The sequence below is a fragment of the Indicator indicator genome, chromosome 15 (genome assembly GCF_027791375.1).
Source record: "Indicator indicator isolate 239-I01 chromosome 15, UM_Iind_1.1, whole genome shotgun sequence".
Lineage (NCBI taxonomy): Eukaryota > Metazoa > Chordata > Aves > Piciformes > Indicatoridae > Indicator > Indicator indicator.
This window is the reverse complement of record NC_072024.1, coordinates 7,371,740-7,396,648: the sequence shown is the minus strand read 5'-3', so window position 1 is coordinate 7,396,648 and position 24,909 is coordinate 7,371,740. Positions and strand designations below refer to the sequence as shown.

The 24,909-nt window shown below is 44.7% G+C and overlaps 1 protein-coding gene across 1 annotated transcript in view; it reads left to right on the top strand.

Moving 5' to 3' along the window:
• Positions 1–23,599, top strand: part of SLC25A26 (solute carrier family 25 member 26) — an 87,388-nt gene extending 63,789 nt beyond the window's left edge. Inside the window, exons 7-10 of the mRNA XM_054387375.1 lie at positions 8,601–8,670; positions 16,618–16,682; positions 17,851–17,924; positions 23,148–23,599. Of these exons, the coding sequence (XP_054243350.1) occupies positions 8,601–8,670; positions 16,618–16,682; positions 17,851–17,924; positions 23,148–23,244 (306 nt within the window). The 3' untranslated portion in view covers positions 23,245–23,599. The remainder of the gene's footprint in view (positions 1–8,600; positions 8,671–16,617; positions 16,683–17,850; positions 17,925–23,147) is intronic.
• The last annotated feature ends 1,310 nt before the right edge of the window (positions 23,600–24,909 follow it).

Genomic DNA, 24,909 nt, shown 5'->3' with positions numbered 1-24,909 from the left:
CAATTCTTCCACGTTTTGTTTTAGGCACAGAATATTGATAAAAACCAAAGGGGAGAAGGAAACTGTGCTGTGGTGTATCAGATTTCAGGCAGACATTGCAATTCTCTACTAGGGTGAGTTAGCATAGTGCTTCTCTGTCTTTTTAGGTCAAGCCTTACAGCTAAAAAAATTTTGAATTCTTTTCAGAATTCAGGGAAAGAAGAGGCATTGCAAATCTCATTCCCTCTCTGCTACACCAACCCTCAGAGGAGCACCATGGCTGATTACCACTGTAGCAGCTTGTTCAGATTTAGGTTCTTTTAGGTGTAGCTAATGCTTCTGATCCCATCTCAAAGCCAGCTAGCCATGAAGAAAGGCTGCAGAGCATAGATGTGGTGGGCTTCCCAAACGCCAGCAAAACTCTGCCTTCTGTATCAGTTCAAGTTTTGGAATAATGTTGTAAGATACAGTACCCTAGTATGCTGCCCTGGAATTTCCAGGGTGCCTCTGTAACTTGCTTTGGAAATGCTATATGTATGTTCTTAATTGTGGAAATTTCAAATTACAGGGCTGTGTATTTGGCATGAAATTGTTGTGGGTTACAGGGAGTCTAGTGCAAGTTTCTTGCTTTCAGCCTGCTGACAGGGGTATGTAGTCTACACTCAGATAACTGTAGCAGTATGGAGCTCAACCCTTCTGTATTACCTTTTTATACTGCTCTGTTAAGGGCTTCTATTCAGCACATCTAATCATATCTGAGTACCTACCAACAGCACACAGATAATGTATCATTTGTTTCTTGTGGCATTTTAATCCATATATTTTCTTTTTTAGACCTAATTGAGAAAAAAAGACCCGTTTAACTTGTGCTGTGGGGATATTGCAGAATTACAGGGCATCAGGGTTTTGTTGTTTTTTTTTTTTTTTTTCAACAAAATAGAGCTTAAAGAAAAAAAACCCAAGAGTCTCTGGTTAGGTTTGAGTCCTGCAACATCTTGTCAATAATGCCTGCTTTTTATGTCTGAGTGGAAATGGCCAGGTCCCCTGGAGAACGGTGCTGTGTGTAAGATAAACCTCTCTCAGGTGAAATAAGACTCAGTCCTCCTGGGTTTTATATTTCTGCATGTTGGCTGCACTTCAGAGCCCCTGAGAGTTTCTCCAGTGCAGCTGTACATGGAGAATGCTCTCTTTATAGACCAAATGTATTGTATGTCTAGAGAAAAGGCTCTGGTAGCAAGTGAGGAGGAAAGGAACAGGCAGGACAGGAGGACATAGGTCTCAAATGAGTAGACTTGAAAAATAAGGGGGGGATTGTGTGGTTGATTATATTTTTTTAAGGAGGGAAAACAAGCCTACTGTCCTGGGAACCTTTTGTCTATTAGACATGTCTGATTCTGAGATGAGGCACTTGGACATTGCTATGACTCAGCTGACTTCACCCTTCAGACCCTGTGTGCCAGCAAGTCCTGCTTTTGCACACACAGCCTCTTTGGGAGGACTAGCTGTCTGTCCTGGCCCAGGACCTGTAATGAAAGATAAGAATCTCAGACTGACCATGCTCAGGGTGATGTGCTGCCTCTTCTAGCACCCTCAGCAGGGGCAAGACTTCTCTCTGTCTTGTGGCTGGGCAGAACCTGGAGGTCTTAGACTTTGTGCAGCTGTAGTGAGCTCGTGTGTTTTGTTACTGGCATTAGCAATGGGGTAATTATCTCAGGTCTGTAAGTCTTTCAAATTAACAGGTGTTTAACCAAGAGATACTTGGCTGAACCTTTAGAGGCAATGGCTGGAGACAGGGAACTGAGATACATGGGTAGCTTTGTATTGTGGGATTTTATAATGACTAGGATGGGCATATGATAGTGGTGGAAGAACCTCAATAGCAGAGGAGTGGTTTGATGGCTTCAAGAGAAGAGAAAGGTTTGAAGAGTATGCACAGACACGTTTACACCCTTTGAGATTACCAAAGCACCTTAGTAGAGAGGATGGAGACAGTTCAGCTGTTCCCCTGTGAAGATAAATGGTATCAGAAGGTTGGTTGTGTTGTAACAGAGATTCCCCATGTTGTTCCTAAAGTGGTTTTTGTCAACAATGGAGAGCAGGCTTAGGATTGGGTTTATATTTCCTTAGGTCCCTTGTTTTCTGTCTAGGTTCATCTGTAAGCCTGGGCACACAGCACTTGTGTTGAGAAGAACAGTACTTGGGAATCTGATGGTGAACTTAACTGTAGATCTGCATAAAGGCCTTGGCACATGTACTTGTTTGCTTAGTTCTGCTGGTTCCCCTCTTCAGAGAACTCAGCTTTTAGGGGCTGGTATAGGCAGTATGGGGTGTGAACAACCCTGGTTTTAGAGTGGGCTCAGCTTTGCTTGTAGCGTTAGTGCAGAGGTACCTTTGAGATGTACCTTGAAGCATGCTGTGCAAAGATTGCTTGGTGGGTTTCCATGGAGAGTGAGGACTCTAATCATGGTTTGAGCTCATTGCACCTGATTTTTAAAGTTAATAAGAATGAAAGGTTTACAGAATGCTTCTGCCCAGGCAGCTGGAGTTCTCAGCAGTAATACGTGTTTATAACTCCACCATTGAAACAATAAACCACATGCTATTTCCCTCCTAAAATTTACAATTGAATCTGTTGCTATTTAACAGGGTAAGGAGAAAACAGAGGAATGTAGCCAAACTGAGCCTAAAACGTCTTTTTCCCCACTCTGTAGGTAGGTGACAGCTTTCCTTTTTTCCTGGAGAAGCAGTCTAGTATTTCTTTTCTGCTGCGCTCAGCTGCATTTAAGTCAAGAGTAAATGAAATCCAGGCCTAGCTTTAAACCCATTTCCTCACAGGCAGCGCAGTAAGTGTTCTACCATGCTTCACTCCCTCTCTGAGTAACGCTGGGGCTGATTTAGGGATTAAGTCCTAATCGTTAAATAGCACTAACGTGTCTGCCATTTGCTTAGGTGCTGTATCAGGAAAACAGATTTCCACGGCAGCGTTCCGAGGCGTGATGTAACTCGCGGCCGATGCGGCGTGTGCATGCCATTAGCATAACGGCTGCATTTTTCTCACAAAAGAATAATGTACCCAACAGCTGTTCAGCAAACAGCCCTGGCTTTATTAGTGTCACAATAAGTGTCATTCACACAGTCTTGAAGCACAGTCGAAGGAATGTTACACGCCATCTGCACCAAAGAGACAGAAACAAATGCAATCTTTACTTACAGTACTGCAGACACGTTTTGAGAAAGTCAGATGGTTTGGGATCATCAATGCAGCACTTAAGAGGGCAGAAGTAAAACAGGACTCATGCAGTCTGTAGATACAGAGCCAGATTGTGATGCTCTTGGCCATGTCTCAACCACAAGCAGTTCTCTAGAAGACTCTGCGCTTGCCAGTGACATCTGGTAGAATATAGAATTAAGCAATGCGAAGGGTTCACCGTTGCATTCTGACACTGGCTTCTTGATGGAAAACCTTAGAAGATTCATGTCATTCTTTCATGTAATTTATTCACACAAGCCTGTATGAAGCTGAGAGTTACTAGCAGGTAGTAGCAGTGCCAATGCTCAAGGAAAGCCATTCTAACTTCAAAGTGATTTTTCAGAAGTGCGTTTTCCTCCCCAGGCACATACATGGCCCTTCGTGTGATGGAAACTGAGCATAGCCAGCATATTATGTTCTGCCTTGCCATGGGAATACTGTTCTGAAGACATTTTCTTTAACCAGGCTTTTAGCACATCCATTTTGATTTTACAACCAAATGGGTCACAGGCATCAATGCAGTATTATATGGGGAGGAAAAGAGAATGAAATGCTTTTAACATAAAAAATATGCTGTTGCATGTAGGCCAACTTTTGTTCTCTTTCAATTTATCTAGGATTTGGATGGGTTTCATTCTAGGGCCAAATTCAATACTGGCATAAGTGAGTGCATCTCCATTAGTGTAAATGGACTTGCAGGGTTTATGTCAATGGTAAACTTAGACCATCGAATTTTCCCCATGTTTAGGCTTGCATGTTTTCTGCAAGATAATATACACATGTACTTGCACATATGCTGCACATATGTACATAAAAATTCACTGGGGAGGACGTTTGGCTCATTGCTCTGTGTTTGACTTCACGTATAGAAACTGCAATCAGTTTGATTTTCTTTGTTTGTTTGTTTTTTTCTTTTTGTTTCTCCTGTTACTAATGTGCCATGCATCTGTAAGGCTCAGCCATGCAGAATGCCACGTTACATGTAAAATACCTAGTAGCAAAGGCAAATGTGAAAATTGCTTTTCTTTCCTCGGTCTGCAGGACTGCACAAACACACAACTTCATGTGATTAATTCGGAGAGATTTTTCTCCCCTCTGTTTTCTTGAAGTTGAACACTGCCTTGAACAGAGGGGCATGCAGAAATACTGCAGATGCTTATCAGCGGAGTGAATTGTGGTATTTACTCAGCTGCAGACCTCAAGTTTGGTGTATGCCATGAGATCTGTTTGCCCTTTAGTGCCCAAATAGCAGAGATGTGTCATTCTTTGGGATGTTTCCTGCAGCATTTAGAGTGTTGGTCTGGGTCATCAGGTTTGAGAGATGCAAATGTTGCCCTCTCCCAGGATCACCATAGCTTAGGTGTCCTGAATGTAGTCAAGGCCTAAATACATAGAAAGCACAAAGCTGACAGATGATTTCTGCCCTAAACTTTTACCACAAATGTATGGCAGAAGTGACAGGCATGCACAGGTAAGGAGTTGTGGGAGACAGGCAAAGGTTATTTGCCATCTGGATGCCAGGTGTCCAAGACATGTGAGGAGCCTTTATTTGTAGGCACTATATACTTCCCCCTTGTATTTAAAGACTGTGGCAATCTTTTCCTTTTTTCTTTCTTTTTAAGACTGCAAGGCTTTTGGGATATCCTAAGGGTGACTTTCCTGGTATACCTTCTGCCCAGCAAAATGGGGTGTCCTTGTGTTCGCAGTATCAAAAGAACTGAATAACATTTGTGGTGAGAAGTAGAGGACACTGGCCTATAGGGCAGTATGAAATGGGATCGCTAGGAAGAAAAGCAAGGCTCTGCTCCCATCTAAAACTTGACCCTTCTCTGTGAACATTATCCCTGTGAATAATTGGAAATCTGCATTCAGGCTTCCCACTGTGTCCCTTCCCTTGAGGACATGCCTGCTGTATTGCTTTACATGGTGCAGCAATGCACAGTGAGATTTACATATATATCACAGAAAAGTGTTTACAAAAAGAATTAGCATGTGATTGAGCTGGGAAGCTGCAGAGGGCCCCAACCGTACGAGTTTCCATGAGCTTCAGCCAGAAGATTTATTTCCAATTTGTTATTCATAAGGGAAGAGCAAGAGATTGGGATGGGGTCCTTTGAAGTGGAAAACAAAGTCTTCTATTCAGCCTTCAGCTTAATAGAATACACATGACACAGGCTTGGCATGGCGGCCTGCTTTCATGTAATGTGCTCCTTGTCATTTTGCTTTCCTAGGCTGTGAATGCTAGTGGGAATGGGTATTGCCCTGGAAAGGTCCCGTTATCTCCTGCAGCCTTCTGCAGGAGGAGCACAGTGTCAGCAGGTAGGAGCTGGGAAAACCAGGCTGATCCAATTATTGCAGTTGTGTTGCTTGTAATTCCCAGTTTGTTTCACGTAGAAAAGCAGCATAGTTGCAGGGCTTCCACAGGTGTTGCACAGGTCCTTCTGCCCTCTTTGGAGGCCCTGAGAAGGGAGCCCATGAGCTCTGAGCCCATCTTCTGAGTGACCTAAGCTCTTGCTGTTATCCTGACGAGTGGAAAGCTCCTCTGAATTTGTGCAGCATCTAGGATGGCAGAGCATGATCTAGGCGCTGTATCACTGCAAAGAACTAGCAGTTGTGTCCAAGGACAGTGTTTTGGGGAGATATGTATGAATCCTGTATTTCTTTCCTGGAACAATGCCCTTTCTGGTGGTCTACAAGCCTCTGCTACCTTCTGTGTTTTGCCCTGAGTTAGTAGTATTAAAACCATGCTCAGTGCAGCTCACAGGAGAGTGTTTTTGAAGAACTTAGAAGCCCAACTTACCACAAAGCTCTGTCAATTAGTGGGTCAGTGGGCTATGAGAGAAAACATGTGTGACCTTCAGCTTGGCCTGCAGTGTGAGTGTGGTTAGAAGGAATTTGGACCAGAGTCCTGCCAGTCCTCTGGGCCCCGTGGCACTTGTTCATCTTGGCTTTCTCTGGGATGGTGTCCTCATGCTCCACTTCTCTCTTGTTCTTCTGCATGTTCAGGTTTGGAGCTCTGGGTGAATCACCAACATCAGAGATGGAAAAAAAAATGCATGAAGTCATCTCATCTTGCCCTTGCCAACGCAGGATTATTCCCCATAGTACAGTCTTGAGTGCCTTCTCCAGCTTATTTTTAAATGACTCAAAGGAGAGGGCTTTCCTCTTGTCCCTGGGGAGGCTGGCTCTGCTGTTCAGTAGACCTCACTGCTGGGGAATTTTCTTCCTGTTCTCTAGCCTCAATTCTCCTTTTCCCTAATTTAATTGAACTGTTCCTGCCTCCACCCTTCTAAACAATTTTCCATACTGCCTAACTGTTGCAAATACCTGTTGTCAATTTGCAGCCATAATGGATGGGAATTCATCACCACTTGCCTTGCTTGGCAAAGGTTCTTCATCCAGAACTGCGGGGAAGTCAGGCTTTATCGGAAACTAGAATTCAGAGCTACATGCTGAGAATGACCTTTTCCTGCTTCTTCAGACAATGGTATTAGCATAAAACCCCATCATGACTGAGAATAGGCTGCACTTCTGGCAGAACCATGAATGTCTGTATTAATGTGCTGGTTTTCCTCATAGTCCTCCAGCTTCTGTAGTTCTTTTTTGCATGACAGAAGTAACTGTTCAGAGTTCTTGAGAGTAGTGGTAGAGGTATAGACCTTTGGAGAATGCTTCATAAAAAAAAATAAATACAGTAATTCTGTTTCTATCGTGTGGCTCCAGCAGTTAAATTTCTAAATCCTAATTTTCAGTTTGAGGTTCCTTAAGCACCTTAAGTGTTTCAAAGGTAAGATTTATGCGTTGCCAATGCCTAGATGCTTTGCAAGTAGTGCCTCTTGTCTTAGAGGATGTGTCTTTCATCCAGCAGGATTGAGTTGCAAGAAAATGTTTTGTCCAAAGAGTGTAAGTTATTCCAGAAAAGCATCTTATGAGTCTGATGAATTATGAATCCTTAATTATTTATTTATAAGATGAAAATCAGTTGCTGTGTGGGTGACAGCAGAATAGAAACCCATACGGAAAACACCAGGAAACGAATGGCTAGCATTAAAGAGACTGAAATCCCTTTAGTGCTTTCATACAGCAGAGCTGCAGCTATTTAGCTATGGCAGAGTACCAAACAACATTGTGGCTGGCCATTGTTGCTTGAACAGTTTGATTCTTAAAACATTCAACTGAAATAGAACCACCAGCCAAGCTGGAAGAGGCGAGTCACAAGGACAGCATGTTAAATGAAGTCAGTGAAGGAGGGAAACGAGTTCTCTTCCCCCGGTGGAAAAGGATTGTATTGCAGAGCAAGAGCATGAGAGCCATATCTCAGCCTAGCACAGATATCAGGTTGCTTCTAAGAAAAAATTATAGTTTAGAAGTAACACATCTTGAAAAAGAATGAGATAGTGCCACAGCTATAAAATTAAATTGCTGATTTCTCCGCGGTAGGCCTCAGAAATGCCATGGATCCCATCCCATTTTGCTTAGCACTGATCCTCACGTCGTAAACCAGAAACCTCTCCTCCATAGAACTTCCAATGTTAAGCATTTCAGGAGGTGGGAAGGGGGTGGTCGAGCTGAGTGGAGGAGAAGAGAACAAAGTGACTGTAGCTGGTATGATGGAAACCATCCCAGCACACGCTGGCCTTTGTTGCTGTTACTGATCAGACTCATCGAACTCTTTGACGTGATTCTTGGTAGGTGGTTTTTAGAAGGTGCTGTTCTCATTGGTCTTCTTCAGTGTGCATGTTTAAATGATGCTGTGGATTAATGGATAGGAGCATGGTGTGTGGGAGCAGTGGAGAGGAGAAGGGTGTGTGGTCCCTGATGACGCCAAGTAAAAACAGAGACACACCTGCTTTGGGATATAATGGGAATGATAAGAGTAATTTTGTAATGACAGGGGATTTTGGGGAATGTGAGGGGAAGGGCTGATTTAAGAAATGTTGGGGGCAAACAGGACTTGTCTCTTGTCGTGCTGGGGACTGTTCATTTTAAGTGAGAGTCTTTGGTACATCTGGGCTGAACTGATACTGGTTCTTGCATGCTCAGTGTTTTACTTTGCACTGTTTTATCTGCCAAAAAAGAAAACAAATTCACAAAATATTTGCAAAGTTGCATGGCCACAGGCTTAAATACATACATATGAAATCCCTGAAAGCAATTTGCTTCAAGCCCTCCTCAGTTCCAGACATCTTTCTCACTCCATCTGCTCGTTCATGTACACAAGTTCCTTGGGAAAAATCACTTATTACATCACTGAAAAATGCCACAAAAATAGCTTTTCACTTAAGTTCCCATCCTCAGAGTTAACTCACATGGGGATCAGATAGATTCAAACATTTAATAACTTTTTATTTTCCTTTCTCTTTAAACACAGGATCTCTGGTCATGGAAGCAGGGTCACGTGGTGGATTCTTGGCAGTCAGCAGTCTGTGGAGCTTTTGCAGGTGCAAAGGATTATATGTTACACTGGGAAAGACTAAAGAAGAAAGAGAAAAATGTGCAAATCTATTAAGTATAGCAGAACAACATTCCTTTGTAATTCAAGTTTGTTTAGAAGAAAATGGATCCAGTTGTTGTTTGGAAATAGGAAAGTCAGCCAAGGAAAGAAGGCAAAAAAAAAAAAAAAGACTCAAACAGGGTGTCTGTTTGAAAGACAACCAATTTGTTTTTGACAAATTTCTGTTATTTAAAAACCAGAGGCCTGTCAGTCAGGCTTTGCGATTATTTCAAAGTTGATTTGTAAAATCCTCATCCAGGAGAAACTTTGCTTGGGTGGGGGTTTGTGCAGCTGTCTGCTCTGAGCACTTCCCCAGGGGATGAAGTGATTGCAGCGAGAGGCCATGATTCACCATTCATGTGACAGCTCTGACAGCCATGTAGATTAACTAGAGTCAGGAGAGCAGAGGCTAGCACTGCACAGCCTGCAGGCAAAAGCCTTCCGCCAAAAAAAAAAACCCAGTGAGGACGAAACATCTGGGCAATCTCCAGACGCTAGAACAAGAATAAAGAGTGGCAGAATACAATACTGCACTATTTATTACCAAACAAGCCAAAAGTTAATTGAATTCTTCAGTAGGCTTCTTGCTTGAATTTAGCCTACTGTAGTTGTTTCAAAAAACAAAACAAAACAAAAACAGAAAAAAAAGAAGAAAGAAAAAAAATAATGACTCATCAAACTGACAAGTTTGAGGGAGGAAAGACTCAACTGTCTTAATAGAAAAAACAGATTAGTAGTTAAGAGATGGGTAGCCAGAGCCTTTTCCCCGAGGAGCTAAAATACATTTTGAGATTCCAAACCAGTAACAGAGTATGTAGAAAAAAATAAATCCTGTTTAAAGAGAAATTATAGCTTTTCTTGAAATAGAGATTATCAAAAGCAAAGCTTGATCTTTTTTGATGACTTACAAAATTGGAGCCATTGCATCATATGTAATTTTTACAAAATAAGCTCTGTTAGGGGAATTGAAGTATTAATAGCAGCAGAATTCCAGCAGAGACTGAAGTTTGGGTTTGATGGGCGCTGGAACTGTGTGACTGAGAGAAGGGAGCGTGGCTCCAGCTGCACACGGCTTAGTAGGCCAGGCATGTGAGCAGTGAGGGAATGGTTTAGGTAGAACTGATTCCATCTGGGGGCACGGGGGATATTTTAGATGATCTCTTGTGGTCTTGCCCAGCTGTGTTTTCTGTGCTTATGTGATAAGAAGGGAGTTTTACTCTGCTCAAAATTTGGTCTGCTGTTGGATTTATACTGACTGTCAAAGCGCAAATGAGATCAGAGTGATTGAAGCAGATCATTCATTTTTGGTTTAAAACAAAGCAAGCTGTCACACTAAAAATGCTTTAAAATGCGAGCTGTACATCTGCAGGTGTGATAGAGGATCATTAATTTAGCTCTGATGATTTCTTTGCAGTCAGATTGATACCAGAACTGTGTTCAGGCATGTTCAGAGAACTGGAGAGGTTATCTGATTTACCCAAGGCCTTGCAGAGTGATTTCCTCAAGTCCAATTTGATGCCTCAATTGGAAATGTAGCTCAGTGCCTCCATTTCCTTCTCTGTATGTCTTGATTGTGACCACTTGTGCTTGGGCTTGCTGTTTGATGGTTGTTCAGTGGTGTCTGCTCACTTTCTTGCAGAAATATTGGAGAAGGAACTTCCAGAGGCACAACTGTGCATGACTGCTTCACTGCCCTTTGCAGACACTGGGGAGACCTAATAACGTGCTAGAGGAGACACCATGTCCCCTGTGGAGCAGCACAGAGACTTCTTCCAGGTCCATGGTGTTGGTAGATGAGACAGTTCAGCCTAGCTGTTTTTGTAGGCTCTATTCCCCAAACACAAACCTTTACAGACCTGGAGTCCTATTTTGTACATTTTATTGTGATTGATGATAAATATTTTCTGGGTTATCCTTCCAGCTCCACTTCCTCAAACATGGTTTTCCTTCTGTGTTTCCCTGTGCTTTCCTCTTCACTATTGTAAACTTCCTTTCTTATGTGTCTTCCCCTTCCATCTCCATTGCCTCCCTCTGCAGACATGGAACAGGCAGGCCCTGTTTGATCTAATCTGGTACTGCATCCATTCTGTTTCACTGAAAATATTTAGCCTCTTCCTGAATGGGGACAGTGGAAAAATAATTTCCTGCTTTCTGAAGAACAGCTTCTACAGTTAAAAATTATTAACTAGCTACATATATCTTCAAACAAGGGAAGGAAAAACAGACCAATCTCTTTATCCTTTTCTTTCCACCCCAAAACAAAAACAAAAAACAAAACAAAAAAAAATCCTTACCAGCACCCCATAACTAAAATAAGATGGATGTGTGCATTCAAGTGATTTAAAATCATCATGTTATAAACCTTATAAGGAGAAGATCATCCAAAGAAACAACCTTTAAATACAGAGATGCTGTCAAATGCCACCATGGTAGCAGTGGGATGGCGAAATCACTTCTCCTGTGTTCTTTGCTTGAATTCAGTACTTTCTAAAAATACGTTAGAGGTCCTGAGGGGCAGCATAATGAGCTGAAACAAACTGAAAGAAAGTCCTGTCTGGCTTCCCTTTATGGCACACTCACAGATGTAAGTGTGTGTCTGTGTGCGTTGGTTAGTTCCTAGCTAAATCATAATTGGTTATTTGGCGAAGACAGAACCAAGATCAACAATGTATTGGATTCCATCCCCAGTGCCTGTGAGATGGCAGCGATTCCAGCCAAAGCTCCGAGAGAGGCCCGGCTCTTCCTTGTTGAGCACACATGTAAGATGTGTGTGTGTGATCCGTGAGCTTTTTATAGAAACATAACAGGCATGAGCATAAATATCAGAGGTTTGGAATCTTCTCTGTCTCATCTGCTTATAATTTAATCCCTGGAGGCCTTGTCCAGCTTTATCAACGTCTCTGATGTCTTAACTAGAGGAGATGTTTGGAGCAGTCTGGGAGTCAGAGAAAGTGATACCTGAGCAGCCAGAGGGGAGGAACCCAAAGGTAGATCTGCATGATATTTTAAGCCTAAGGTTGCTTTTGAACCAAACCTTACCTCATGTCTGAGCTGTTTGGACACCAGCCCAGATTTGGGCATAGGCTTTGGCAGGCTGGAGGTAGAGGAGGGAAGCATGTCCCTGCCATACAGTAGGCAGGCCAGGAATGATTGTGATTGTGCTCCCTGCTCAATTCTTCTCAGGACTTAGGCTGCCTGGCTGGACCAATGAACCCCAGCCCTGCACCATAATAGGGCAAGCTGTCCCAGAAGAGCTGCTGGGTGGGTTTCATAGTATGTCCTCCATGGAGGTGGGCAGTCATAGGGAAATCCTGCCGTTGGGTATTAGCTGTTGGGAAAGGAAAGCACTGCTCTGGAGCAGTGAGGCAATCAAAGAACCTGAGTGTCTATTTAATGTGATTGAAAATTGCCTCTGTTAAAGACGCCTTCTTTCTCCCTATGGTAAAAAAAAGTGTGGCTTAACATTAATAATTAATGCTCTGTGGTGACAAAGTCACTGAGAACTGAGGTGCAAGTCTAGTGAATAATAAAGCACTAACGAGAGCTTTTTGCACATTAACAGAGAGGAATTTCCATCACTTTTGTTTTGATCTAATCAGTTCTGACAAGATTACACACTGTGTCTAAAAGCCTCTTTAACTCCATAGCTCTGAATAAATTTTTGAGTAGTTCTCAAGATTTCCCTGTTGTGTCTGCTTGGACCATGCTTCTAAACCTGAACTGGTTAAATTGCTGGAGGAGCAGTGCTTTGCCTCTTGGTATTTCTGCTGAAATCCAGGAGGTTCTTGGGTGACTTTGCTCTACCATTGGCAGGTGTTGTTCCCACAGTGATAAAGGACCAGAATAATCTTCCTTTTAGAGAAATGTAACATAATATTAACAAAATAAAAGTTCAAATAAGAACTGATTAATTGAAGAGTTATGAAAAAGACCCATTGTGATCAGTCAGTGTAAGAGGATGCTGTAAAGTTTTATGTTGGACCTGTGCAACTCAGTTTTTCAGCCTGGATTTGGGATCCAGTCCTGAATGAGTGTCCTGAGTAACCTTCAGATGTCAGTACAGAAAACAGTAGCAAAGACATGGAATAATACAGCTCTGCTTGGTTTGGTTTGGTTTTGTTTTTCAGTCGGTTTCCTAAGGTGGGCTAATTCAAGCAAGAACATTAGTCAAGTGCAAGTTCCTGTGTCTCAAGATGAGCTTCACCATCTGAACTGAGCTGGTGTTGCAGAAGAGAGTGCCAGGGATCTGGCCAGATGAATGAAATATAGAATCAGAAGGATCTCCTGTGGTGGCCAAAAGGGTTGCCTGCACCTTTTAGAAAGGGTAAAGAGATGTTAAAATGGTAAAGGGGGGGAAAAATAATATATGGAGACTGAAGAACTTGTCTTCCTTCCTTCATAGGATATTTGGGGACTGTGACAAAGAACCCATGAAACATTATGTTATAGCAGTAAATTCTACCTTACTGCAAGGACCTAGGGTTATGTTTTGTTCTCAGGTGAAGTAATTCACTCTATTTGATGCTTCTCAATTTTTATTTGCAAGGGACAGCTTAAAAGGGTAGGAAATGCCAGCAGGAATCTAAGGGAATATCCCAAGTTTCCAAGGCTTTTTATTCTTATTGTGAAATAGAAGTAAATTATTCTGTGCAGATGTCTGTCACTAGCACTTCTATGAACAACTGGTCCCTGGGAAAGTGTGAGTAGCAGAGGGATTTTCTGTTTAACAGCCTGGACTTGGTAAAGTTTAGCAGCAGAGCTGACATGTGAATATACAGTGTCCATTGTAATATTTGGGAGACAGGTGATGAATTTTCCACTACTGCGTGAAGTTTTATTTTTCCAATAGAGGAGTTTGTTACTCGCTAGAAGTATTAAACCAAGAACCTTCTCCCATGCAAAAACCAATCGTTGTGCCTACTTTCTGAGCCCAAGTCATCACCAGATCCTTCTAGGGCAAGGGAGAAAGAAGCCTTCTTCAGGAGTGAGGTGGTGAGTGTGGTGCAGATGTTAGCAAAGGTGCCTTTTTCTGTCAGCTCTGCAGAAGAGCCAGTGGTGTAAGGCTGGATGTGTCTGGACCTTTCTTGCCCGCTGGTACTTTGGTATCTGTGTTTCCTGGTTGCTGAGTAGTCAAGCAGAGTCCAGTGGCAGTTCTTGAAGAGTTTAGTGACAGCAGGAATAGCCTAAAGGAGTGATTTAAAGATCTGTTGGGTGTTACTGTGTTTTAGTGCAGTGCACAAGCCTCTGATTTTGAATGTGTGTACTCTGGCTGTATCCATTGTATTAATCTGATGATCAGAACCAGTCATGCTGTAGTTGGTGGGACCAAGCAGTGCCTTGCTGGCACTGTAGCCCCATTCTTGGACACCTGTGTACTAACATTAAGGAGGTCACTCTAAAATTACTTTGGACATTTAGGGTTAAGGCTGGAGTAAATGCATTTTGTCAGGCTCCCTGCCTTCAATAAAATGTGGTTCCCAAAAAATGCTAGCTTTAATCTTGTGTTTTTGTCAAGCATATATAAACTTGCATTTAATTTAGCTGCCATCCTGCTGCTTGTTGTGCTTATGAAGCATTTTTTTGTTGTCATTCTAAGTTGATTGGTAAATCAGTACCAAATACTTCCCAGTGAGGGAGAAAGAAACAGAAATCTTAATAACAAAAGAATCTGGAAGATCCAGAGGTTAACTGGGGAAAAAATGAAAACCAGTGATCCTTGATAATCAGCCTTTCTGGGAACATCATATCAGAAGAAGTTGTGTTTGTTCTAATTACTTTTATCAGCCAAGATTGAAGCTTTTGCCAATAAGAAACTGTGGGGAATGAACGCATTTAAAAAATTCACTGGGATCTGATAAGGTAAATAAGTCTGCTGAAGTGTTACCACCAACTCTATAGCTTAGTGATGCATTTAGATTTTTTTTGCTTGATACAGGCCCTACAGCCATGTGGCTCACTGTTTAATTTTATCTTGGTTTCTGGGCAAAGGACAGACTTCTACAGCCAGACTTGTAAAGCCACTATTTTCCGTGGAGATTTTTTTTTTTTTTTTGCTGTTCTAAAAATACATTGCTGACATGAGTACCAAAGATTCTATCCAGACCATTCTCTCAAAGCCTTTGGGTCACTTGCTTAAAAACTGGCTCACAATAAAATGATTTTTTTACATTAAAGAAGGTCCAAGAATGGGCTGGACTTTAACTTGCTCATAGTTTCTGCTTTGGCTTCTTGAATACAGCCCCTTGTTCTGCTTTTTAGTGAAGTATCGCTGCTAGAAAGCTTCTGTCAGAGCAAAGTGGATGGGCCCAACCTTAGGTGAGCAGAAGCTGCTCCAAAACCAGGTGATTTGTGCTGTGGGCTATCTCAGCCCAGTTCACTAACTGCTCTTCCTCTTTGAGATCCAGGGGACAGCATGTGCATCTTCTGAATGTCATGGGACATTCCCTAATGAACTTTAAGAAGTCAGTGTAGTCTGCCAGCTGGCCCAGCCTCCTTTCTGACATTGAGCAAGGTTTAGTGTGTTCAAGATGAGGTGGTTGAGAGAGAGAGATGCAGGTAGGAAGACGAGGCAGTGGGGAAGATGGATTGTTTCATTACTTACAGATTTTAGAGATGCTTTTCCTCTCTCCCATCCCAAGAAAAGAAAGAGCAATTTTTCTACATTCTTTAAAACTTGGAACAGAAAATAGATTATTTTTAGCTTATTCCCTGGGTACTGTTGAGGCTTCAGTCTTTGGAGTCACTTTTTTCTCTGCTGTAGCAGATACAGGATTTATACAAGCTACAGAGTAAAAAAAAAAAAAATAGGAAGAAGAAGAAAGATCTCAGAACAAATCTTTCTTTCTTTTCTCCCCCCTTTCTTTCCCTTTCTTCACTTCTGCTGGGCTGCATCTGGATTTTAACAGTTTCCTTCAATTTGGCTCTTCCTCAACCATGAATTATTTGCTTGAAATACTGAGAACAGAGGAGGGAGACAGAGATTAGAGTTAATTTTAGGATGGGGAAATAAGGCAAGGGGAATAAGATCCTGGGAGAATAAGCAGCAAAGCTGGTCCCTAGGTAGCACAAGAGGCCAGGCTGTAGTCACAGGGTTAAAATATAGAGACAGACACACACATTTGTGGGTGAGACATTCAGATGGATAAGCTGAGGATTTCTGGCTTTCAGGAGGAAAGCCACAGCTGAGCTGGCTGCTCCAAGTGAAAGTAATGAGCTCCAAGGGTGAAGTTTGGGAATGATTAGAGAGAATAAAAATGCCTGTGAGGGGAAGATGGTACATGTGGCAGCAGACTTCTGACAGTTTCCAAAGGCCTTTGGGCAGCTTCATGTTGTCATTATCCAAAATGGAGCTGAGTTAATTAGTTGGAGATGAGCTCCATCCTGAACACTGGCTGAGAGTCCCAGGTCTAACAGTTGAAGTCCAGATCCAGTCTGTCTGTGTCTTTTAGATAGCTTTGTCCCTGAAGCATATGTGTTTTGGACAGGGAGCATCTTTCCTCTCATTCTGTCTTTCTAGCATTTGAGTGGTCAGACTATAAAGGCAGCACACAGTGTGATGGGCTTATTTTCCTGTCTCTGCAAATGAGAAATCAGGATCTTCCTTTCAAATTTCCTGGTAGATGTTGGAAATAGAGCCCTTCTCCTTATATGTATAGAATCCAAGCCATAGGGATCGTGATATCACTGGAGATGTTTGGATTTACAGTTAACTAGTACGGAGCTGGCTTAAGTCAGCACACAGGAATAAAACGAACCTGGACTCTGACATGAGGAAATGTGCTGTAGGCATTAATAATAGAGTAGTGTTGACCACAGCACTGGGAATTATAGGCAGTGTGGCATTCCTATTCACTCAACAATGTCTCACTTGTGTTTGGTATTTTATTTTGCTCAGGTGGATTTGCAGCTGCAGTCACCACACCTCTCGATGTAGCGAAGACGAGAATTATGTTGGCAAAGGTAAGAGAGAAGGAGGCAGCAGACACACAGGTGAATGGCTCTGTATGGTCACTACAGAATGAAATCCAGCAGTTGTTAATAACGACTTGTGCTCTTGTCCTTGAAGGCAGGATTAGATACAAACAGGTACAGCGTGCAGAACTGATGAAATTCTTGTGTTCCTTTCCTTGAATTGCTGTTCTGCTGTTTTTCCGAAGGAGCTGTTTGAGAAGGGCTCGTGTTTGTGCTAGACTTCCAGAGCCTTTTGCAGTGCCTTTAGGATGAAATTCTTGCAGAGTCAGACTGCCCATCAGGGATTTATTACCCTGTTGTTTTGATAGTTGTCAGGCTGCAGTGTGTGTGTTTTCTAAAGAACTTGGATTTAAAGTCCTAGAATTTTAAGCTGTAGAGATTGTGATGGCTTATGTCTGCCAACCAGGGCAGAGGGAAGATTGCTTATAAAATCACCAAGTTTAATAAGCAGTTAAATTGCTGGTACGTCTGGTGTTCCCATCAGCATCTCGCTGACCCGGAGCAGACACATAGCTAAGAGCCCTCAGCAGATGGATATTCCTAAAGCCTTTCCTTGTCCTGAAAAGAGCTGTTGTGTTGGCGAAGGTCAGGCATCCTGGAATTTCTCTGGGTGGTTTTTACCCTATTGCTCATGTCCCTCAGTACGGGGGTGTTTCCTGTTGATGACATGCACCTCCTCAGCCAAGTCACACGCGCCTATGCTCACCATGTTGCTATGTTGTGTAGCTCATTGCTGGGTGTTGTACCTGCTGTGGCTCTTTTGCCTTTGGAGTAGCCAATTGAGATGAATTAAAAAAATCCATACTAATGTGGTTTGGTTGGGGCAGGAATCCACTCTTGTGTTCCTGGTAATTTGATCCTGTTCCATGAATCCTTGTAATTCAACTTCCCTATCCTATTCACATTGTGATTCAAACCCAATGATCCACCTCCAAGGATTTGGGATCTGGTGAGCCCCCTGATCCAAACTTTAAGCCTAATGGCTGTGCCTCCTCTTCTGCTCTTTGCCTCATTCCTGGGGACAAGGAGACTTGGGGTAGAGAGGCCATTAGGATGTCTGTAATTCCTGTACTGTAGCACTAACCTGGGATAGGGAGGTCAGTAAATATCTAAACTTCTCTGCCAGCAGTTTCAAGTCTCTCTCTCTGTGGTACAGGCTGGTTCCAGCAATGCTAGCGGGAACGTTCTGTCCGCACTCAGTGGCATCTGGAGGACACAAGGCCTGTCGGGGTAAGGACATGCTACATGCTAGATGTTGTATCTCTGTATGTGTCAGGGGGTGGGAGAGGATTGGGTGGTCTGCTTGTATTTAAGTCATTAAGACTTTTGGTTGTCTTACACATGGCCAGGGAGCAGCCGTCAGGTAACTAAGCACAAGTCCCGTCAGGGTGATCTGGTGTCCTTGCTTTAGCATAGGCTGGGAGCAGTGTCCAGGAGAGAGCACAGACATGGGGCATTATTGAGTCTATCTGTGGCACAATCTCTAAGCTGAGCTCCAGCCTGTGGAGGTGAGGGTGGCTTGGTGTTGAATTGGTCCACAACTGATTTTAATCTGTGAGTGTCTGCATTTGTGTTTTGAATCCATCTAAACTTCAGGCATGCACATTCACCTGGCAGCGAGTGCCACAGTGCTATCGTGAGGTGTGTGAATCGTCCCTCCTGAGATTTCAGGGAAGGCTAACATAGGAGCTGCGTGTCACTTATGGACAGTCCTTTCTTCCTCCTGCCAATTTCCTACTGATTGAAAACACCAGCAAGGTCTTCTCTGTTCCTTTATATTCACTGTGCTTGTGAAGTGTGATGGGAACGGACAGTGCCATTGTGGTGCCAGCAGTAGGGACAAGCTGAGGCAGAAGGAAGGGAGCCAAGTGCTCCCTGACTTGTCCTTTGAGCCTCCTGTCAAGTCCAAGCTCAAGCACTTGCCAGCTTGGATTTCTCTAGTGAGGCAGTTGTTGCAAAAATACATTTTCTGAGACAGGCTTGAGTGCAAAGAATCTAAGTCTGAGCAGCCACAGAGCAGCTCTTTGGAGGCTTTCCTGCTGTGGCTAGAGTGTAGAAATGTCCTGGACTTTCTTCTGACCAGCTGTGGAAGTCTGGGGTGATGTGGAGCCAGTCTCTTGACTGTCTCAGTTTACTCAGTCCTGAGATGAAGCATTGTTCTCCTGACTTTGGAGTGGTGTTTTGAACAAAAAGTCCCTTGCTGTCATTTGTGGAATGTTTTGAGGTGTTGTGAGGTTCCAGATTAAGATGGATTTTTACAGACACCTGCTACTTTTTATGATACCTTGCCCTCTTTGAGTGCGTGATTCATGCCAATTATTGGCTGCTTGCAGTGAGTATGTCTCTTAAACAACTTCTCCAGACTGTGAGGTTCAGCCTGTGCTTCCTTTGGTAGGGCTTGTGTGCCACCTGCCCTTGGCCTGGAAGAGAAATGGAGATGTTTTTGGAAGCTTTACTTGGGGCTCTTCACTGCAATTTCTCCTGGGCCTTTGATCCTCTCCATGTGGCTGATACTTTTAGGGCGCTGGTTTAACATTTGTAAACTGTTGCTCAAAGCAGCATGCACATCATAGCTTTGTGGGGGACAGTTTTCTCTTAATGTCTGATCTCTGCTCACCCAGCTAAGAAAAGTTCAATCCTCTTTCTACACATGTGGGAAATAATTCAAAACAAATTGCAGGAAGTTCCTGAATACCGATTGCAGGAAGATGTCCAGCTGTGCCCCTGGGCAGTGCTCAGACATGGGTTGTCTTAGGTTTGTTCTCTGAGGTAACCAAGTGATGCAGCAGTGGATGAGTTTTGGGTCCTATGTGGCTTGGTGGACTTTAGGACATGTTTTGAAAGGAACAGGGAGCTGAGACCTCGTGCTGCTGATGGCAGTTGAACTCTGGATGGATGTGAAGAGGCATAGATTTGTCTGGGGAAAACCTCTCGCTCTCCCCAGCCACCAGCAGAAAAGGAAAATGTATGTTTGTGTTCTTGTCAGGGTATTTCAGCAGTGCCCTTTCCTAAACACCACCAAATTAAACCCTGCCTAAAGATAGTACCCATGGCCTGAGACCAAAGGGAATGCAACTCAAATCAAAATCAAAACAATAAGTGATCTGGAGGAAAAGTAACATGTGAAAGAGGCCAAGCTGCGTCAGCTGCAAGGAAAAGGAAGAAAGTCTTGGGGAAAATAAACGCAGAGGCTGCCATGCCTGCTGCCAATTATAGATCTATTAATCAAAAACAATAAAAATGTCGGGCTCTTTTTGGCCAGTTTCAACATGAAATGATTTATGGCTCCTCTAATAAATCTCATACTTGAAGAGGAGGAATTCTGAGGGCAGAAAGACGCATTGCTTATTGCCACCTTATTAAAACCAGAGCGCAGGGCTCAGCTTCCTGGTCTGCACCTAGTAAATCCCTCTGCTTCACACCACGAAACTTCACATCCCTTTCTGGCTGGGGAGAGCCAGGCCTGTGGCAGGAGGTAGGACAGGGATGGGATGAGCCAATCATTGTGCCTCTTCACACTTACCAGCAGGGTAGATGAGACATTGATGTGAAAGCAGGTTTACATCTTGTCCAGTTGCTTTTCTCACAAGGGGGTGGTGGTGTTGGAAAGTCATGGATGAGGCTTTGTAACTTGCTGGTGAGAAAGATGAGGGTTATTTGACTGGAAAAGAGAAGGCTCTGGGGAGACCTAGTAGTGGCCTTCCAGTACCTTAAGGGGGCCTACAAGAAGGATGGAGAGAGGTTGTTAACAAAGGCCTATAGTGATACAGGACAAGGGGCAATGGCTTCCAACTAGGGAAGAGTAGATTTAGATTGGATATTAGGAACAAGTTCTTTACCATAAGGGTAGTGGAACACTGGAACAAGTTGCCCAGGGAGATGGTTGGGGCTCCATCCCTGGAGATATTCATGATGAGGCTCAACAGGGTTCTGGGCAACCTGATCTAGTTGAGGATGTCCGTGCTTACTGCAGAGGAGGTTGGACTAAGATGACCTTTGGAGGTCCCTTCCAACCCAGACCTTCTATGATAAATCTGGTGAGATGGCTTGTCCCAGCTTGTGTAGCTGGGGATGGAGCTGGTGGTTTGCACCAGGTGTCCTGTTCTTTGGGTGAACTTCCTGGTCAGGGTGGACATGGCACAGCAGACACTAACCACACTGTAGTGATCTCAGCGATGCAAGCGGCAGACTCAGTCCCTGTGCTCAGGGCTTGCTGCTTGGTCAAACACATGCTGCCTGCAGGAGCAAGCTCAGTGCAACACTGCAGTCAAAGTGGTGTTTTTTCCTAGCACAGCCACCTCTTTGGTGGGAGATTTTGTGACCAAAAATCCCATGGTGCCTTTTCAGCTCTGGCCCCTCTATTCTTTGTTCAGACCCTGCAGTGCCTTTTCCAAAGCATAACTTCAGGGGTTCTGGTTAGTCTCTAGTGAGAAAGAATTTGCTTTGAGTTATTGAATTGTCACCTAAAAAATGTCACCTTTGCTGCTGGCAGCTTGGAACTAGGTGTATTGCTGGGCTGGGAACACTGAAACGAAGAGCTGCACCCTGGAGGGCATGCATGTGGTTGGCAAAGGCACACGTTGGGTTTAACACCTGCAGCCAGGCTTCACCCTGGGATTCAGACATGGCTCCTGGACTGTGAGTCCTAACAGGCCATTCCCCACACTGCTGGGAGAGCACAGGGTCTCTGCCTGAAAGCCTGTGCTTGGTCTTTGCCAGTTACTGACACGCTCTGCATGCATTGCAGCTCAGTGATGTGAAGGTGGGGGTGAAGACCTCCAGCTCTTGGTGCTGGAGGTGACTAGCACCTGGAAGAGTGGCTTATGCAAAAGGGAAAACTTGGACAGAGAGCAGTGGCAGGGTACGAGGTGAAATCTGTGCAAACAGGTAACAAACAACAGCCAGCCAACAGACCTCTGCCCAGCAGAGCAGTTTCTGATGGGGCCTGTAGAAAAAGCCAACAATTTATCTCGTCTGCTGGTGAGGGAAGTGTGGCTCAGCAGAGGTTAGTTTAGATCAGGCCTGCAACAGAGCTCAGCTCTACAGATTCAGGGCAGCCCCAGAGCTGTTTGGCTCTGCCCTCCTGCAGAAGGGAATCCATAGGGGAAGCATGGGCTGGAAAGGCCAAAAGGACAGGTGGGAAAGGGAAGCTGGGGAGAGCAGGGCCAGGATTCTTGGAAGCAGTGTTTAGTAATAGAGGTTGCCAGGGATGCAGCTCCTGGGTAACTGAGTTATCTGCCCCTGTTTGTGTAATAGCTGTGTCTCAAGTGGGCTGTTCCCTAAATGAATGTCTGCCACTGCTCCATAATGAGGGCTGCCTGATCTGGGAGAAGGATGGTGTGTGTCTTCCAAGAGCCATGCTGCACCGTAGGATTTACCCTATCAGCGCTCTGTCCGTACATGCCTTGTACAAATTACTCTTGTTTTAAAGCTGTCATTATGGTAATGACCCAATTGCTGTCTAGTAAAGCCATAAAATGTTTCCATTTGCCCGTGAGCTCCAGGCTCCTTAGCAAGGCTCATTACAACAAAACCCAGAGTTATTGGAGCCAGAGGTTTCCCCAGTGCAGTGTGAGTAGCCAGGCACAGGCAAGGGAGCTCCTGAGAAGCCCTGGAGTGTGTGAATCTCCTGCACAGCCTGTCTCACCAGGAATTGAGTCTCCTGTCCCACAGTGGCCATGCTCCTAGCAAGGACCATGCAGTGTTCAGAAAAAGCTGAGGATGGCAGCATCCCTGTGGAGCTCAGCCAGACTCTGCTGTGAAGGGCTCCCACCACGCAGGCAATAGATCAGCAAGGGGATGCTGAACAGATTCAAGCTTAATGTTTAATCCTTGCTTGTAGTGAAGGAAGCCTGTAATCCTCTGGGAGGATACAGTGGCCTATCCTGAAGCTGTTAAACCAACTGTGAGCTTAGATGTGTTGAGCAATTGGCTTTACATGAGTTTCCTGTTAACTTCCAAGAACTATTGGGATCAGGCACCTAAAAATCGTGGTGACTGAACACACAGCCATTCCTGCTCCCTCCCTGCTGGCTACTGTTGGATGTTACTGGGAATAAGCCACTGTGGTAAGATAGGCTGTCTCTGTGGTGGGGGAGCTCCTGGCAGAGAGGAGGTCCCTCTGCCAAGGATGGATTGGCAGCCAAGGATGGGACACTTCCCATCTGTCCGCAGCCTTTTGTGGGGGTGTGTCTGAGCTCCCCTTTCCCTAACATGGCCCAGAGCCTCCTGCACCTTTGCTTATGCACCTGAGGAGTGTGGAGAGGGGTTAAAAATCACAAGGCTTGGGAGTACTCTTAGGACAGTCTAGACAGGTTCATTCAGTGAGTCATAGGGTAAGACTTAAGAAAATGGCAAGAGATATTTTTTTTCTTGGTGTTGTGTTCTGAGGCCCCTGCAGCCAGCTGGGCAGCATCCGCTCATCCTCTGAAACCGCCTTTTCTTTGTCTTCAGCTTGTTTGCTGGTGTTGTCCCAAGGATGGCAGCCATCGGCCTGGGAGGCTTCATCTTCCTGGGGACATACGAGAAGACTCGCCAGCTGCTGCTCTGACCCGGTCCTGCCAGTGGTCACCGCAGAGTTGGAGAAGCCACCGAGTTAGGGGAGGAGCCCGCCCGTGAGTGCAGCCTTCCTCCTGCCGCCCCTTGGCTGTGCAGCAGCAGCTGTTCCCCAGCCTGAGAGCTGCTTTCGCTGTTAAAGAAAAGTAAATCCTCCAATAATCCAATTTCCCAAACATGAAATTTTCCTGCATGGAAAATGAGTGAGGTCATTGTGAGAATTGTGCCAAAAAAGTAACGTTTTGGGGGTAAACAGCTAATTACAGGGGCTGAGAAAGGCGTTGTTAGAACCTCCTGCAGGGGAAATGTTTTGCAAACCTCCAGCTCGTGGGCTGGGTCAGGAGGCTGAAATAAAGCAAGTTTTCATCATGCCCTGGCACCTGCCTTGTACCCAGGGAGGGTTTCTCTGGTCAGGGAGGAGACTGATAGAGTTACAGCCCCCTGCCTTCCAACAGCACTGAAAGCTCTCCAGGTTGGGAGAGCTCTTTGTGGAAGACAACAATCCACTTGTTTCTGGTTTGAGCTGTGTTGGGAGAAGTTTATATCCCTGTCTATACCTACAGGTGCTCAGCAAGCATTCCTGTGTGGGAGCCAGTGCAGCTTTATTAATTAGACTCATATTTCTCCAGAAAAAGTAGGAGCTTGTATTATTTTACAGCTGTGCTTCTGCAAAGACAGGCAGCCTTGCCTTCTTTTGGTCTTCCTCCCTCTGCAGCTGAAGGAGCAGGAAGGAGGTTGGAAATGCTGAAGCCTGGCAGGGAGGCCAGCCAGTGCAGGAGAACTCTGCATGTTCTCCTGCCAATGTTCAGACGGATCCTGAGGGCTCTCTGGGGGCTGCTGGCAGGCAGAGCAAGCCTCTGCTGTTGTTCTCATGGTAGGAAATGGAAGCCGTAGTGGCCAACATGGTGCAGGGATAAACTCAGTGGGAAGGTGTTAACTGAACTCGCTCAGAATGATCACCAGACTGCGGGGTCGGGGGCCCCAAGTTTACACCAGCAGTGTAAGTGGTGCTTGGAGATGTTTAGATGTGGGGTGTTTGCAGGGGGATGTCTGGGCAGCAAAGCCAAGCTGCTGCAGTGGCAACTTTGGCACATGCCGAGATGACCCTCCTGGAGCTGTGCCATCAGGATGGGGTAAGTGGGGCTGGGTCAGACAGCAGCTGTTCAGATGTTTGCCCTGATTGAGGGGCTCCTCACCCACGGGAGTGGGGAGGTGGGTGCTGGCTGCCACAGGGGCTGCGTGGAGTGAGCTGCACCAGCGTGAGCAGGGACTCAGTGCACTGTGAGAAGGGTGGCAGAGCCCAGCTGGTGCAGCCACAGCAGCACCCAGGCCACCAGTTTCAACCTGCTGGCACCATGCAGGTGTGCCTGCTGGGTTGTGCATGTATCTTCCAGGCCATTGCAATGCTTCTGTTATCTGATGTCATGCCCATGATGATGTGCTCCCCTGGAGTGCTGCAATTTCACTTGGAGGTTTTTCTCCTCACTGGGAAGGTATAGAGGTGTAGCCAGAACAAATGCCAGAGCAGGCTAGTGCATAGGCCCGGCTTACTTAGGCTGGATGCTTTATTACACTGTCATCCCATAGTACAGTAATGAGACTTTTTGGAGGCCAAAACTTAGAAAATAATTGGCAGGCAAGTAAAACATACAGAACAGAG